Genomic DNA, 15212 nt, shown 5'->3' with positions numbered 1-15212 from the left:
TATTTCAATTAATCTAAGGCCCAATTCCGATTCTATTTTTCATCCCTACCCCTAGCCCTACCCCTACCCCTACCCCTACCCCTACCCCTACCCCTACCCCTAGCCCTTAACCCTTGCCCTTGAAACGGAGCTACAAGGAGTAGGGTTGAAGGTCAACCCCTACGAATTGGGACACCACTTCAACAATCACATACGTCATCAGTCGTCTCTGCTGCTTTCACATAAGCAGACGTGACGAGCTTTTACCACAAATCCTCTATTCAGAACCACGTTAACTTAATAAAATAAAATAAAATGTAATGAAGAATGATCGGTTCATTGTAAAACATTTATTTCTGTATGTAGGCTACAGAGCCCCGAGGCAGTGCTGCTGCTGTGTCCAAAACACATGAAGCTTCACTTTTAATTCAAACAAATTAATGCGACAATTGTTACATTTCATCAATGAGACGAGCATTTATCTCCTAAAAGGAATGTAACTACGCGGTGGTAAACCTTTAAAAACCTGTGGGTAAGTTAATTAGCGGTGGTTTTCTCCCCCGGGATGACGACGGAGGTTGGCCGGCCGAGCAGCTCTCTGGACGGGTGATGTCTCTGTGACGAGCTGCTGATCTGCTCCACAGGTGGAGCTTCACTTCTCCCAAAAACATGGGAGCAAACGTCTAAACAGCCTCATGTGGATAAACCCACCGCACATTGGGGATCTAAACAGCTACTTTCTCTCATGAAAAAATATTAAAACTTAACAAAGTGACGTGATAACAGCGCTACAGCCAGAAATAAAACAGCTGCCGGTTGCCGCAAGATGCATTCTGGGAAACTTGCCATAGCCCTCGGTCCGTAGTGTGCCCCTGAAAAATCTCCGTTTCGAGGGCGAGATAGCCAGACCACTTCCCCCTAACCCTCGTCTGAACCAGAATTGGGACACCCCTACCACTTCACGTGAACACGCAAAACGAAGGGTTAGGGCCAAGGGCTAGGGCTAAGGGGAGAATCGGAATTCGGCCTTAATATTGTATCTGTTCCCACTTTACCTGCCCAGGGACGACGGGCGGAAATTAGCAATTGTTGCTATAACAACCTGGCTCAGAGCATCTCTTCTTGTTTTACAAGATTCATGTTTTTTATGCATTGTCCCTGTTTTAAATAAATAAATTCATTCATTCATTCATTCAAAGGATAAAATAAGTGTCATATCAGTACAGCCATTACTTCTGCCAGTTTCATTTACAAAACTAAAATTAAATGGTGTTTCAGACCTTCCATCCTTTTAGCATTTCATTGCTAAGTGGGAATCTGTATTCCATAGTTTGACACCACTGAACCGTGTGGTATATTGACCCCTGGTTGCCATGACATCACACACCATGTGACTGGAGACTGGAGAGAGTGTGTGTGTGAGTGTGTGTGTGTGTGTGTGTGTGTGTGTGTGTGTGAGTGTGTGTGTGAGAGTGCGTTACCCCCGGTGACGCAGCGGCGGGCCATCTCCCAGACGACCAGGCCGTAGCTGTACATGTCGGCCATGATGTACGCCTGGAAGTGGTTCTTGTTGAGGCTCTCGTCCAGGACCTCGGGCGCCATGTAGCGTCTGGTCCCGACCCGCGTGCTGAGGGGGACGTCCACCTCGTTGGTGTCGCTACGGCAACAGAAATAATCACGGTGTTACGATTATTGTGATTATTATGCATTAATTAATTTCACAACACTGTGAATGTGTAAAATCAAATATAGTCACAAAGAAAATAAAATTCAACAAAAGCTTCATCCCATCTGCCATAGCTGAACTAAATAAGACGATGAAAAGAACAGAACCAGGGGGATGTAGATGTAAATGTGGGTGCGGGGTCTTATGTCTCATGTTTTATGTTCTTATGTCTCTATGTAATTGAGGTGTATGAAATGTGGGAATGTATGTTAATGTATGTATGTTACACTTCTCGAGGCCGCTCTGTATGAAATGGTGAAAACTATTTTCCTTGGAAAGGACAAATAAACTCATCCATCTATCTATCTATCTATCTATCTATCTATCTATCTATCTATCTATCTATCTATCTATCTATCTATCTATCTATCTATCTATCTATCTATCTATCATTACATTACTCATTGTTTACACAAAATATTTCAAGTATCTATTAATATTTGACCAATTATTCAAGTGTTTGAAATATTCAGGTCATAAATGATCATCTATACCAAATGTTAACATTTATTTTAGTTGTTTTTTGTTTTGTTTTGCTGTTTTGTTTAAAAATACAAATGACACCTTAACATTTAAAGCAGATATCAGTGGAATGTTTTTGTTAATATAAGTCCTAAATAGTCCTATTTTCCGTCAGCAATCACTTACATGAAGTATTTCAGCCTAAACACGAGTCTCTCCGTCACTCTGCTCTGCTGTAACCCGAGGAGAACATTTTCCTTGTGGGATACAAGTGTTATCCAATGAGGGGAGAGAACGGCATGAAGGGCTGTGTGTGCAGCCAAGGGATGCGCGTGAATGTGGTGACGTAGCACGAGGACCAATTGATGCCTGACAAGGGCGGGGGCTGCTAACTCATGGTGCGTTCAAGGAAACTCGTACTTTGTGTTTTTCCTTCCTGTGAAGTCATACCAGTTCGATCTGGTACGAGTTCACGGGTCGGAAGTTACGAGTGGCCGTTATAGGGAACTTTCACAGACAACAGGACGGTAAAAACACGAGCTACGGGTTACCTGGAACGCTACCAAGTCGTAGTTGTGACTTGAAGCTGTAACTTACGGTTTCAAAAGCCTGCCTTGAACACAGCATTAGCCGAAACGGCCGTGCCGATGATATCTGCTTTAAATTCCTACCAGTTCAATGTTAACGTTAGTTAAATGGACCAATATCTGTGCATTTACCTTTATTTTGGCGCCACATCTGCCGATACGGTTCAGACATAAACTTTTTCAGGAAGTGACGGTATTTAGATATCTTTACCAGGGTTTCTGCAGGTACCAGCAAATCTAATTTAATGCTTTTTAATGCCATTTCAAACATTTTGCAAATACTATACGTGTGCGTACATACACTTACCTATATACACATACACAATTACCCAATTACTTGATTCTGCATGTTTATCACACCAATAGTGGTGCTGCACCGACTGCTATTTTCTGGCCAATCACCCATTTTTAAAAAGCCTGACCTGCCGCTTCCAATTTTTGCCGATAGCAATTAAAAGAAAAAGAAAAGTCAACAGTAGCCTGCCACCACCTAAAAATATTAATTTAGAAAATTCTCCATTTCTTCACCCACGTTTAATTTTACTGTAGATTAACTGTATAATCCCCCTATTTTTCTGCTCTTTGTGCTCTATAGGGATGTAATGATATCAAAATCTCACTGTATGAATCAATACATTTTTTAAATCAATTTTTTAATGCCTTTGAGAATCGAATTTAATTCCTTTTAATGCCATTTAAGGCCTTAATTTTAGCAAAATATATTTAATGACTTTTAATGCTTTTTAATGACCTGTGGAAACCCTGGTTACGATTCATTAATTGTGGCGTTTAATACCACGATTCATGAATTAATAAGGGATCAGTACCTGTTGAACTTGACGGCCAGGCCCAGGTCGGCGATGCAGCAGTGATATATAGCTTAGTTAAAGGTTCAGTACCTGTTGAACTTGACGGCCAGGCCGAGGTCGGCGATGCAGCAGTGATATAAAGCTTCATTAAAGGTTCAGTACCTGTTGAACTTGACGGCCAGGCCGAGGTCGGCGATGCAGCAGTGATATATAGCTTAGTTAAAGGTTCAGTACCTGTTGAACTTGACGGCGAGGCCGAGGTCGGCGATGCAGCAGCTGCCGTTCTTCTTCACCAGGATGTTTTTGCTCTTCAGGTCTCGGTGAGCGATGGCCGGTTTGCCCTGCGTGCCGTAGATCTCCGTGTGCAGGTGACACAGGCCGCAGGCGGCCGAGTAGGCCAGCCGCAGCAGCGCCGCCGTGTCCAGCGTCGTCAGCTTCAGGTAGTCGTACAGAGAGCCGTTGTCATGGTGATCCGTGATGAGGAAGAGCTGCGTGAAGGCGCCGGTCCCCTTGATGTCGGCAGCGATGAAGCCTGAGAGGGCGGGAAAGAGACCGTCACCTAGACAACCTGAGACTGTCACCTAGACGACCTGAGACTGTCACCTAGACCAGTGGTTCTCAACTGGTGGGTCGGGACCCAGCAGTGGGTCTAGACCCGTTCTGGATGGGTCGTGGACAGCTGGTCAAAAAAGTAAATAATATTTAATGCACATCTGATGTTGGACATGTCTTTTATTTTGAAAAATAACTTATTTTGAAAGGCAGGAGACACGTGAACACATGCAGTTGTAATGCTCCTCCTCACTTTCTGATTATTTGCTCAATTTGCTCTGAATGCAAAGATCTCAGTTTCTTATTAATGTGGCCTGATGCAGTGAATCTGGTTTTGTTTTGTGGGTCTTTATTTTGTGCAGTTTGATATTTATTCACTTTAGTGAACATGCTCTGAATGCAGAGATGCATTAGAAGTCAAATATATCGTTTTGTTGGTCTCCATTTTGTGCAGTTTGATATTTTTTTATTCACTTCCGTACATGCAGTTGTCATGGTAACTCCTCAGTTTCATTCATGTGCTCTGAAATGCACTTTGCTCAATAAAAAGTAGGGATGCACCGATGCATCGGTCTAACATCGACATCGGCCGATGTTCGGCTCGTTAACGGCCATCGGCCATCGGCAAAAAAAGATGACATTCACGATGGCAGTGGCCGATGTTTATGTTGGTTTAAATGCCGCATGAACAGCTGTGCTCGGGAGGAACCTTTCTTTTTTCCTTTGTTTGGGGGGGAAGATATTAGTGGTGCAAGGGATCATCATTGATCTGTGATCTGTTCGGATCAATATCTTCGGTTCAGCACACATGTGATCCGCGGATTGATTTTTGAAAAAAAAAGTTGCGCGCATGTTTAATAAACACGCTTGATATGTGCAGCGTGGTCATGGCGAGCGGAGGAACGGAGGAGCCTGAACGCCCCTCGTCATTTAAATCCCCTGTATACACCCGTTAGAGAGGAACTCGTCTGGTCGCTTTTTTTCTAACCTCCGCCTGGCCACGTGTATGTGTTTACAACGACGCCAGCGAGAAATCAATAAACGGAGCGGTGGATTACGTAACTGTCATAAACATTACGTTACGCAGCGCGTCTGTGTCGCGGTGCCACAGAGACAAGAGCTGGGACACAGACACATGGGGGGGCGGCCAGGTAGACTACTACACTGATGCAACGAGAGAGACGCCAGGTGAAGGCAGAGAGCCTCCGTTAATGTAGTTAACTATCACAATCACTCTGGGGCTTTTTAATTGAGGTAAAAATGTAGCATAGCCACGGGAGAAATCCTGCTTAGTTCCTCTTTCAGTGTACATTATACAGATTATTTTTAGTTCATCAACTGTTTGGGAAAAAACAACAACCTTTTATCCTTCTGTCTCTGTGTTACTAGCCTACTGAGCAAGTTGGTTAATTGCAGATAAAGGGGGTTAGGGAGAGAAGTTGAAGTAATTTGACATATTTGAGCATTTTATTAAAAAAAACACTGTAAGTGTTTTAAGGTTATGTCAAGTAAAAATTGACATTAAAGTTTGTTTTTGTTTCATAAATTTGTCTAACTGAATTTGTGCTCATTAAATAATAATATGATGAAGAGCTGAAAGACTTTTAAAATAGTTCAGTAGCCTAATGTTTCTGTGGCACCAAAGACGGAATAAATAACAAAAAGAAAAAACATCGGCATCGGCATCGGCCATCGGCCAAATTGTTATTTTAAACATTGGCATCGGCCCAGAATTTCACAATCGGTGCATCCCTACTAAAAAGCTAAATGAGTTTTTAAAGGCTTAAAAAAATAATTCTTGGTTTGAATTCTATAAAAGTGGGTCGCGACTTAATGACCATGAGAAGATGTGGAGCCCAGAGTGAGACTAGTTGAGAACCCCTGCACTAGACAACCTGAGAAGTTTTAATATGTTTTCATGCAAGAAAAAGTAACTGTTTAGATCCCAAATATACGGCCAGTTTATCCAAATGACGGCTTGATGAAATCTAACAGCTGTATCAGTAGCATTAGTTAGTCTGAATGTAAAGTGAAGCTTCCTGTGTGTAGTGGACAGAGGAGCAGCGCTGCCTCGGGGCTCTGGAGCCTACGGACACAAACCACCACATTTACATCAAGAAATACATGTTTCACAATGAACCGACCTGTTTTATTTCACTAAGCTCCTGTATATAACATGGTTATGGTTTCCTGCTTTCTTTCCTTCTCCTTCCTGCTCGTCTTTCTCATTTTAGTAAAGAAATCATCACAACCAGGACAAAGTGTTAGTTTCTCTCTGTGATGGGATAGTAATGTCTTTCTGGGATGTTTCAGAGTTAAAAACACAAAGTTTCTACTGTTTCTACTCTCCACTATATGAGTTCAGTGGTGTCTCTAAGGATTCCAGTCATGTACCAGAGATATCTGATTGTTTTCTGAGTGTTGGTTGTGGTTGAAAGAATTGCCCCCATGGGTTAGCGTTGTGGCTAATATCCCTAGCGCCGGGTAGCCATGGTAACTCTGGTTTGTCTGCAGCAATTTTAGTCGCGTTTTTTGCTCCAGACAACACTGGGTGACCATCAGGACAACGATTTAGGGGTCAAAAATGGACGGAATTCTCCTTTAAGTGACTCGCCCACTGATGATGTCACGGTTCGCAAGGAAAAACCAACTACTTTCAGGTTCCGAACCAATTATTTTTTCAGTCTGAACGCGCCGGCCGGTTCAAAGTTGCGTTGCAGTTGCAGTGTGAAGCCGCTACTAGACAACCTGAGACTGTACAGGTGTAGTACAGGTGTTGTGTAGTACAGGTGTAGTACAGATGTTGTGTCCAGGTGTTGTGTACAGGTGTGAGGGAGCGTCCCACGTACCCAGGATGTTGTCGTGCCTCATCAGGACCGTCTGGTAGATCTCCGTCTCTCTGAACCAACTCGCCTCCTCGCGGGTGAAGAACACCTTGACGGCGACCTTCTCCCCCCGCCAGCGGCCGAGCCACACCTCGCCGTAGCGACCTTTACCGATCTGACGCACCATCTGGATCTGCTTGGCGATGGTCCTCTGCACCTGAAACACATCAGAGACATTTAAACTCTCCTGGTTTCTGTGGCTTGTTTGATGATGAATCTGTTGCACATTTATTTTTTCACTGTTTATATTGTCAAATGTTTTGGTTGAATGTACAAAAATCAAGAGCATTGAAATTTAGAGATCTAGTGGACTGCAAAACTGCACAATTTTTGTATAAAGCAAAGCACAATCTACTTCCAGGAAAAATCCAAAAAATGTTTGTGGAAAGAGAGGGAGGGTACAACCTAAGAGGGAGAGGGAAGTTAAAGCAACCTTCTGCTCGCACCACGTTGAAAAGTCTGTGCATATCTGTCTGTGGAGTGAAACTTTGGAATACCTTTAAACCAGGAGATATTAAAGATAGTAAAAATGTTGCCCATTTAAAAACAATGTTTAAAAATAATATTTTTGAAAAGTACAGAAGTGAAAATGTTGAGAGCAACAAAGGATCAGGGAAATAATTAACTTAATTTTGCAACAAACATGAAGTTTTCTAGTTTGTTTGATTCGGACTGTTTTTTAGCGTATAGGATTGATATTATGGGATGTGTAATGTAACCTAGGAAATGTCGACCTGTTTTGTTTTTGAGTTGTGAAGGTTTGTGGATATAGGATGGTCGGTGGGGGACGTACTGTGTAGGTATATGTGTGTATGTATATGCGTCATCCGGACCAGACTGCTTATGGTTTTTATAATGAAATGAGAAACGAGGTGCAGCAGCTATGAGCTTTGCTGCAGCCACAACCCTTTTCCACCAGCTATATAGTACTTGTTACTACCTTGAATTTGTTTTGTTGAAATTTTGATGCTGTGATCGAAATAAACACTCATTCATTCATACAAAACTTTACTGACAAGAAAACTGGACATTCAGTACACCTGCAGGAAAAGGACCTGTTGTGTCTTTCCTTCGTGATGTTGAAGCCACGTGAGAGGATGAACGGCAGCGATTCTTATGAATGAATAAAGAGATGTATCCGTTTCAAAACAAAGTTTACTTAAAGAAAAACTCCGTAGAAACACTGTGCTCCCTCTCACCACATCATCCAAACTGAGGCAGTCGCTGCCGTGATCTCTCTCTACTCTGCACTATAGATATACAACACACAGGGCCGTTGCTAGGAATTCTGGGCCCCCTTAAAGAATACTAAAGTGGGCCCCTCCCCCTAACTTTTCCTTTTTTTTTCTTAGACTACGTATGTATTATCGTTTTTTATTTAGCCTTCTTTGTTTTGATGCTAATGCAGCATTACACTGCAAAAAACTCAAGTATCTTAGCAAGAATATTTGTCTTATTTCTAGTCAAAATGTCATTTCTAGTCAAAACAAATCTCATTCTACTTAAAATAAGACACATCATATTAAAAGTAGCTTGTTTTTAGACACTTTTTACTCCTTTCAAGCAGATTTTCACTTGGAATAAGTAGAAAAAATCTGATAGTTTTTCTTCCTTATTACAAGCACAAAAAATCTTATTTTAAGTGGAAAGAGTTTAGTTTTGACTAGAAATGAGACATTTGCACAAGAAATAAGACAAATATTCTTGGAAAGATGTAGAGTTTTTACAGTGTACTATGAGTATTAGTCAGGGTCTTATACAGAATAAATCAGTCATACAAAGATTAGACTACTGGGGTTTTTTATGGGCCCCACTGGGCGCTGGGCCCCTAGAGTTATCACCACCTTTCTCCTCTATACAACGGCCCTGACAACACATAGATCTAAAATACTAACTTAGAAATAATGAAATACAATCACTAAGTTTCCAACTCTGTTTTACATATCTATATCTATGTATTATGGCTCCTACAGGATATTTTCCTTTACTATGAAAACAACCAAATGGATATTGTTTTATTTTTAGGTAAATTTCATATCCACAAAAAGAAATGGACTGACAGCAAACCACATTTTACACTTTTTCTGAAGGAACTTTATCAATACAGCACCGACATCAATGGGCTAGAAATGCCAAAGGCTTTAAAAACAAACTTTATTCTGGAAAAAAATGTATTTAATTAATATGCTTTTTTTTCTCTTTACATCGATGCATTTTTTATCCATGATGCTTCTAGCTTCTATACTCTTTGTATACCGTAGATGACCAAATAATCGCCCGCGTGCAAATACGCGCCTGTGCTCTAATAGCCGCCGGGGTCCGACCTCATTTGGCAAAATAAACGCCGGTTCAATTAAACGCCCGGGCGATTAAGTGTTTACCATAGCCTTGCACAGAAAACAAAAGTTTTTTTTAACAGCGCTTCACCGGCTCTCACCTCTTCTGTCAGTCAGCCCCTCCTCTCGCTCTCTCTCTCTCGCATGCAGGCGCGCGCACACACACACACAGACACACAGACACAGGCGCGCTAGACTGAGGGATATAGGGATATAGATAAATGCGCTAATGTACAGTGTTGAAATTACCGCGATCGACCCCCCCTTCCGTTATCATTCATAACACTGCTCTGATCAGCTCCCTGTGTCGCGGTTACACAGACAAACTGTCTTTGTATTTATTGTCTGATGTCAATAAAGATGCGTCGGGGAAAAAAGTAGTTTTGTTCCAGTGTTGCTATGGTGACCTCCTTGTTCTTTGCATGATGGTCTGGTGCTGCTCATTGCAAAAATAAATTGTAGCCTGTTGCAAATACGCGCCTGGTTCTTATAAACGCCCGGGGTCCAAGTCGATTTAGCATATTAAACGCCCGGGCTAATAAATGGTCATCTACGGTATATATATAGACTTTTAGATTTGTTTCTTCCCCTGGCTCAACAGTTTGTTATGTATGTAACTGTTAGTAAAGTTTTAACCAGTTTTCTACCAGCAGGGTGTGTGAGTCTGTGTGTGTCTGTGTGTGTTAGTGTAGTGTAGTGTAGTGTGTGTCTGTGTGTGTGTGTGTGTGTTAGTGTAGTGTAGTGTAGTGTAGTGTAGTGTGTGTGTGTGTGTGTGTGTGTTAGTGTAGTGTAGTGCGTGTGTTAGTGTAGTGTAGTGCGTGTGTTAGTGTAGTGTAGTGCGTGTGTTAGTGTAGTGTAGTGTAGTGTGTGTCTGTGTGTTAGTGTAGTGTAGTGCGTGTGTTAGTGTAGTGTAGTGTAGTGTAGTGTGTGTCTGTGTGTGTGTTAGTGTAGTGTAGTATACTGCCCTACAACAGAAGAAAGGGTTAAAACTTCTCAGAGTGCAGTTCTGAGAAAAATGAGTTTAAAGTATTTTTGTTGTCCAGTCAACTGTATTGAACAAATCCTTGATTTTGCGAGTAGTAGTCTAGCTGTGTAAAAATATTTAACTCAAACTTAACATTTTACCCTTATTTCAGAGTTACCTGTCTGTTTGTGCATTGAGGCAAAGTATAAGCTGGACATACAACACAGGAAAGGGGAAACTAACTCCTATTGGTTCATAATGGTAGTAGCCTGTTGTACAGTAGGACATGTTGAACATCTATACACAGGAAGAAAAGGGTAACTCATGTTACTGTGTTCTCTCGTTGTTTCCCCACAGCTTTGAGTAGTTCTATACACAGAGAGAAAGGGGTAACTCTAGTTACTGTGTTCTCTTGTTGTTTCACCACAGTTTTTGGGAGTTACTGTGAAAACCACCCGCAAATATATCCCAAATAAGATCACGTTGAGTCAAGATATTTATCTGCATGATGTAGCAGACCTTTAATGTCCAAAAAATGACAAAATCTCATTTTTGACAAAAAATGAGTTACCCCTTTCTTGCGTTGTAGGGCAGTATAGTGCCCTACCAGCAGGGGGAGCCCTGAGCCTCTGCCTGAGCTCTGTGACTGGTGAATAGTGTAGTGTAGTTTAGTCTAGTCTAGTGTAGTGTGTAGTGTATAGTGTAGTGTAGTGTAGTGTGTGTTAGTGTAGTGTAGTGTAGTGTGTGTTAGTGTAGTGTAGTGTAGTGTGTGCGTCCTACCAGCAGGGGGAGCCCCGAGCCGCTGCCTGAGCTCTGTGACTGGTGAATAGTGTAGTGTAGTGTGTGTTAGTATAGTGTAGTGTGTGTGTGTCTGTGTTAGTGTAGTGTAGTGTTAGTGCCCTACCAGCAGGGGGAGCCCTGAGCCGCTGCCTGAGCTCTGTGACTGGTGAGTAGTGTAGTGTAATGTAGTGTATAGTCTAGTCTAGTGTAGTGTATAGTGTATAGTGTGTGTCTGTGTGTTAGTGTAGTGTAGTGTAGTGTAGTGTGTGTGTGTGTCTGTGTTAGTGTAGTGTAGTGTAGTGTAGTGTGTGTTAGTGTAGTGTGTGTGTCTGTGTGTGTCTGTGTGTGTAGTGTAGTGCCCTACCAGCAGGGGGAGCCCTGAGCCGCTGCCTGAGCTCTGTGACTGGTGAATAGTGTAGTGTAGTTTAGTCTAGTCTAGTGTAGTGTGTAGTGTATAGTGTAGTGTAGTGTAGTGTGTGTGTCTGTGTTAGTGTAGTATAGTGCCCTACCAGCAGGGGGAGCCCTGAGCCGCTGCCTGAGCTCTGTGACTGGTGAATCAGGTCTTTGAGAGATTCTCCCACTGGGATGAAAACTTCCTGCTCCAGGTCTTTGTGGTAACGCTGTCGCTCCGTCTGCCACTTGTACCTGACACACACACACACACACATTAACACATTTTTCATTTTATTATATATTTATTTTTTTCTTGTATGTCCATAATGTTTTTTCGTTTTTATGCTGTTTTCTTTGTCTTTTAGTTTCCAGTTCTGACAGTTAAATGTTTTGTGTTGATGTGAATGTCACTGCGTCGTCCCTCGGTCTGAAAGCTCCATAGAAATAAAGATCAATCTCTTCTTGTTCCATATCCACCTTATACCAAATGTCAAAAACGTAGCCTGTTTTGCCGGTTTTGCTCTTCCGGTGGAATTGTATGTTTACGTTTCCATGGTTTCAGTAGCCGCGGTAAATGGATGTTTTTTTGTTGTTTTTTTTTCAATGTAAATGTGTAAAGCGCATGGATCATCACAGCAGCTTTTAACAGTGGATATTATCACACAGACTGACATCCGTGTTAAAGGCCAGCGTTAATAGATCCATGCGTTTAGCTACCGTAACTATGACGACGACTGGAAACCATGGCAACGTAAAGGTAAAGGTAAGGGGGTGGTACCTGTAGTAGCAGACGACGGTGATGCAGATCAGCGTGCAGCAGCAGACCGTCATGGAGATGAGGAAGGCCAGCCAGTGGGGGCTTCCTTCTGGGGGGGGGGGGGGGGCAGAGCGTGGTTAAGACAGGTGGACGGTTACCTGAGCAACAGCTGAGTCAGCTGACCGGTGACTCGTTACCACGGTGACGTTACCTGAGGGCTCCTGGGGGGGCAGCGTGGGCTGCAGGTCTCGGTTGCAGAAGTCGGTGTTGCAGCACTCGATGGTCCTCCTGGTCTGAGCGTTGGGGGAGTCCTGGCAACCAAACACTCAGCTGGTCACTAACCCTAACCCACACAGGCCCCTCCCACTGCCATGACATCACCACACAGGCTCATCCCACCGCCATGACATCACTGACACGAGCTGTGTCCCAATTCAGGGGCTGCAGCCTTCGGAGGACCCAGCCTACGCGGTCTCCGGAGGCAACGGCTTCGGAGGCTCCTCCGTCGGCTGCATCAACGGTCGGTAAATGAGACGGTCTAGCCTTCAGAGCATTTCCTGATCCGAACGTAAACAACGGCCTAACGCCCTTGCAACGGCTCTACCGCTCCTCCGCTCTTCACTTTTTTTTTTTTTTTTTAAAGAAGTAGAATCAATACAAGGGCAGTTATCATTAATATACTAATAAACAAACCATTGAACAGCAGCCAGGCTGTTAAGTGAATAGAGAATAAAGAGCACAAGTAATGTGTTTTCATAGCTTTCTGCTTTGCCTCCGCTCCTCACCTGTGCAGCCAGAGCAGAGCTCAGCTCAGCGGTTAATGCTAATAACAACAACGGTGCAGCAAAGCATCTTGGGATACGGGAGGCGGTGAAGGATAGTAGCGATGCATCCTCCGAATGCAGGGGAAAGGAGGACGCTGCAGGCTGCATTTGGAGGACCCTTCGAATTTGGACGAATTGGGACAAGACAGCCTTCACACAGCGCTGTGACGTAATCGGCCTTCAAATGCACCCTCCGAAGGATGCAGCCCCTGAAGTCCCTCCCACCGCCATGACATCACCTCACAGGGACTCAACCAGGTTTATTATTAGATTATTATGGATCTCCATCAGTCACTGCCTCTTCCTGGGGTCCAAAGTTATGATATAAAATGTAATAAAAACTGTGTGTGTGTGTGTGTGTGTGTGTACCTTGCACTGGAAGTGTGAGCCCTCGTACTTCATGCATCCTGAGGTCAGAGCGATCTCTCCGTGTTCGTCCTCCTCGATGATGGCGAAGCACTGACCGTTGGTCCTGAGGAGACACCGCACTGTTATTACCACGTTTACCCCATTCCTTACCACGTTTCCCACATTTTTACCACGTTTTTACCACCTTTCCCACATTTTTACCACATTTTTACCACCTTTCCCACATTTTTACCACATTTTTACCACCTTTCCCACATTTTTACCACATTTTTACCACCTTTCCCACATTTTTACCACCTTTCCCACATTTTTACCACGTTTTTACCACGTTTTTACCACCTTTCCCACATTTTTACCACCTTTCCCACATTTTTACCACATTTTTACCACCTTTCCCACATTTTTACCACGTTTTTACCACCTTTCCCACATTTTTACCACCTTTCCCACATTTTTACCACGTTTCCCACATTTTTACCACATTTTTACCACCTTTCCCACATTTTTACCACGTTTCCCACATTTTTACCACATTTTTACCACGTTTCCCACATTTTTACCACCTTTCCCACATTTTTACCACCTTTCCCACATTTTTACCACGTTTCCCACATTTTTACGACGTTTCCCACATTTTTACCACCTTTCCCACATTTTTACCACCTTTCCCACATTTTTACCACGTTTCCCACATTTTTACCACCTTTCCCACATTTTTACCACCTTTCCCACATTTTTACCACCTTTCCCACATTTTTACCACGTTTCCCCCGTTCCCCCCCAGGCTCTTTAACTGGGTTTGAACCCTCCCTCTGATCTGTAATGTAAACTGGTTTATTTACTCACTGGCAGGTGTTGTTGATGCTGTCGTCGGGACAGTGTCCGGAGCAGTAGCAGCTCAGGAAGCGGGCGGCGTCCTCGGGGGCGATGGTGGAGTCGTCTCCGGGGCGACGGACCTCGGGTCTGACGCCGGTCCCCTGGAGGACGTGGTCGGGATTCTGACCTGCAGCTGGACCGGGACACGCACCGTCAACACACACTAACACACACTCCCAGCAACACACACTCCCAGCATGCTTTGCTGCTGCTCGCCACCACACACTCCCAGCATGCTTTACATTTTATTATGTTCATTAATGTGCATTGTCCTCCTTAAATAAAGAAATAAAATAAAAATAAAATAAATAAAAATTAGCTGCTCGCCACCACACACTCCCAGCATGCTTTGCTGCTCTGCAGGTGGAGGTCACGGCTCAGGCAGTTATTGATCTGGGATCAGTTTACAGCCGAGGACTCGAGTCCCAGAGTCCCAGAGTCCCAGAGTCCCAGAGTCCTGTAGTCCTCCAGACTCCAGACCAGCGAGAGGTTGTGCTTTATACATTCGTCTCCTGTTCTCAGTCTGAACCGGTTCAGACCTGTCCAGACCGGTCCAGACCGGTCCAGACCTGTCCAGACCGGTCCAGACCGGTTCAGACCGGTCCAGTCTGGTCCAGATCGGCGTCTGGTCGTAGCTGAGAATGTATTTGTCTGATTCAGTTGTTTTTATTTTCAGGTTTTGACTCAGACAGACGTCACCAGGACGGTTCTGACGCATCAAACTGTTTAAATTATTATTATAATTAATAAATAAATATAAAATATAATTATTAATGAAGTCATAAATGAATCCATTAGGATCAATAACCAGACTGTGTCCCCGTCCCGCGGCCTCAACAGGCTCCGCCCACAGGAAGTGAAACACTGTGAAACTGAGTCTGATGTTTCCTCCCGACAGAGACCGACGCTCGTA

At 43.5% G+C, this 15212-nt stretch overlaps 2 protein-coding genes across 3 annotated transcripts in view; one reads left to right on the top strand and one right to left on the bottom strand.

Annotated features, from left to right (window-relative positions):
- yipf3 (Yip1 domain family, member 3) overlaps positions 1-15212 on the top strand; it is a 302848-nt gene that overhangs the window by 28383 nt on the left and 259253 nt on the right. The gene's annotated exons all lie outside the window — the stretch shown is intronic.
- The window catches only part of LOC146972898 (bone morphogenetic protein receptor type-1A-like), a 38168-nt gene that overhangs the window by 2689 nt on the left and 20267 nt on the right, over positions 1-15212 (bottom strand). The window contains exons 4-11 of one of the 2 annotated variants that reach the window (XM_085799137.1): positions 14270-14432; positions 13424-13526; positions 12442-12541; positions 12252-12339; positions 11590-11725; positions 6965-7157; positions 3798-4095; positions 1461-1636 (exon numbers count right to left, since the gene is read on the bottom strand). In XM_085799137.1, coding sequence (XP_085655263.1) covers positions 1461-1636; positions 3798-4095; positions 6965-7157; positions 11590-11725; positions 12252-12339; positions 12442-12541; positions 13424-13526; positions 14270-14432 — 1257 coding nt within the window. The remainder of the gene's footprint in view (positions 1-1460; positions 1637-3797; positions 4096-6964; positions 7158-11589; positions 11726-12251; positions 12340-12441; positions 12542-13423; positions 13527-14269; positions 14433-15212) is intronic. The other variant, XM_085799138.1, reaches the window with a different exon arrangement.

The sequence above is a fragment of the Trachurus japonicus genome, chromosome 15 (genome assembly GCF_045865225.1).
Source record: "Trachurus japonicus isolate A0001 chromosome 15, Traja_1.0".
Classification (NCBI taxonomy): Eukaryota; Metazoa; Chordata; class Actinopteri; order Carangiformes; family Carangidae; genus Trachurus; species Trachurus japonicus.
This window is presented reverse-complemented; position numbering and strand designations above follow the sequence as displayed.